Source organism: Empidonax traillii, unplaced genomic scaffold, assembly GCF_003031625.1.
Source record: "Empidonax traillii isolate 1590-97213 ecotype Southwest subspecies unplaced genomic scaffold, ASM303162v1 scaffold2222:size31965, whole genome shotgun sequence".
Classification (NCBI taxonomy): domain Eukaryota; kingdom Metazoa; phylum Chordata; class Aves; order Passeriformes; family Tyrannidae; genus Empidonax; species Empidonax traillii.
The window spans coordinates 1-1,330 of record NW_020957415.1 but is presented as its reverse complement, the minus strand read 5'-3'; the positions used below and the strand labels follow the sequence as shown (position 1 = coordinate 1,330).

The 1,330-nt window shown below is 53.0% G+C and overlaps 1 protein-coding gene across 1 annotated transcript in view; it reads right to left on the bottom strand.

The window, feature by feature from the left end:
- Positions 1 to 1,327, bottom strand: part of LOC114071714 (deleted in malignant brain tumors 1 protein-like) — a gene marked incomplete at its 5' end in the record, with an annotated part of 4,658 nt that extends 3,331 nt beyond the window's left edge. Inside the window, 2 exons of the mRNA XM_027909569.1 lie at positions 502 to 545; positions 1,216 to 1,327. Coding sequence (XP_027765370.1) covers positions 502 to 545; positions 1,216 to 1,327 — 156 coding nt within the window. The remainder of the gene's footprint in view (positions 1 to 501; positions 546 to 1,215) is intronic.
- Between the last annotated feature and the right edge of the window lie 3 nt (positions 1,328 to 1,330).

Here is a 1,330-nt window from a genome sequence, read left to right as displayed (position 1 = left end):
CCACCACAAGAATAATCTTCGGCAGAGAAAGATATTCCAAATTAGAAAAGAAATTATATATTTACTTCTTTTAACCTAAAGAATGAACAAGACACCTACTCTGGTCTAAAGGACTTTCAATTTTTATTTTCATTTTCTAGCAAACACTGAAGACCCTTCTCTCACTGGTCCAACATTCACGATGTGAACGTGAGCCTTTTCGTCTGGGGACCCCATATCAGATGTTCCTTGTATGTTCTGCCTGAAGATCAGGAGACCCTTGTTCACTGTGAGACTGACTGAGCACATGCACAGCTTGCCTGCAGAGGTGGTCAGCTCTCCATGCTTGGATACAGCCAAAAGCCTCTGGACATGGACTTAGGCAGCCAGTTCCAGGTGACAGGTAGGTGGGTTAGGCCAGATGACCTCCAGAAGTTCCCTCCAACACCAATCAGCCTGTGATTATGTGAACCATATCTGCAAGGGTCTATTTGCTCCTGCCACAAGTCCCCTGAACCTACCTGAGGATGCTGTCTCGGTGGTTGTCCAGTTGGAAGCAGGTGGTGCTGTAGGGACAGAGCAGCAAGTAAGGACACAAAGTTTCACCCAAGACCAGGAGCCCAGGGCGGGTCATCCCTCCCCAAAGCAAATCCAGGGATACAGGAACCCAAACGCCACAGTCAACACCGTAACCTGGGGGGACCCAGCAAGAGCCGCCTCAGCCATCCTGGGACTCTGTGACCCTCACCAGGGACAGGAGGTGACCAGACCCCTCGAGCCCTCCAGCCCCAGCTGAGCTCAGGGACACGGGGGAGTGGAGCTGGAGTCCCCGGTGCTGCAGACAGAGAGCAGCAGCCACACTTGCTCCTCCACACAGCTGCCTAAAGGAGTTCACTGCACTGCCTCTGAGCACATCAGCCCTCTTGATTTTAGGAAAACAAGTGGTTAACCATGAGCAGGAGCATTGGTCTCTGCAGCAATGAGAGTGCCAGGAACCAAGTAACTCCTCTGCCTTCAGTAAAGGCCCCAAAAACAGATGACAGCCCAGTAGCAGCACTGGGGGAGGTGGAGAAAGCCCCATCCCTGCCCACCAGGCAAAGAAACTGGGTCAGGCAGCAGCCTCATGGCCGTGCTGTCCTGAAACATGCCCCTGAGAAACGATGCCCATCAGTGGGCCCATGGGAGTCAGGAGCCATCAGAAGCCCTTTAAGAGAGAGAGAGCAGCTCTGGTCTTACCTGTGGTGCTGTTGAAGGCAAGAAATGAGGAGTAGTAGGCCTGGAAACCTCTGCCGGTGATGCTGTAGTCGCTGCGGAACAGGATGGTGAGCTGGTGGCCGGAGGATGTGAAGAC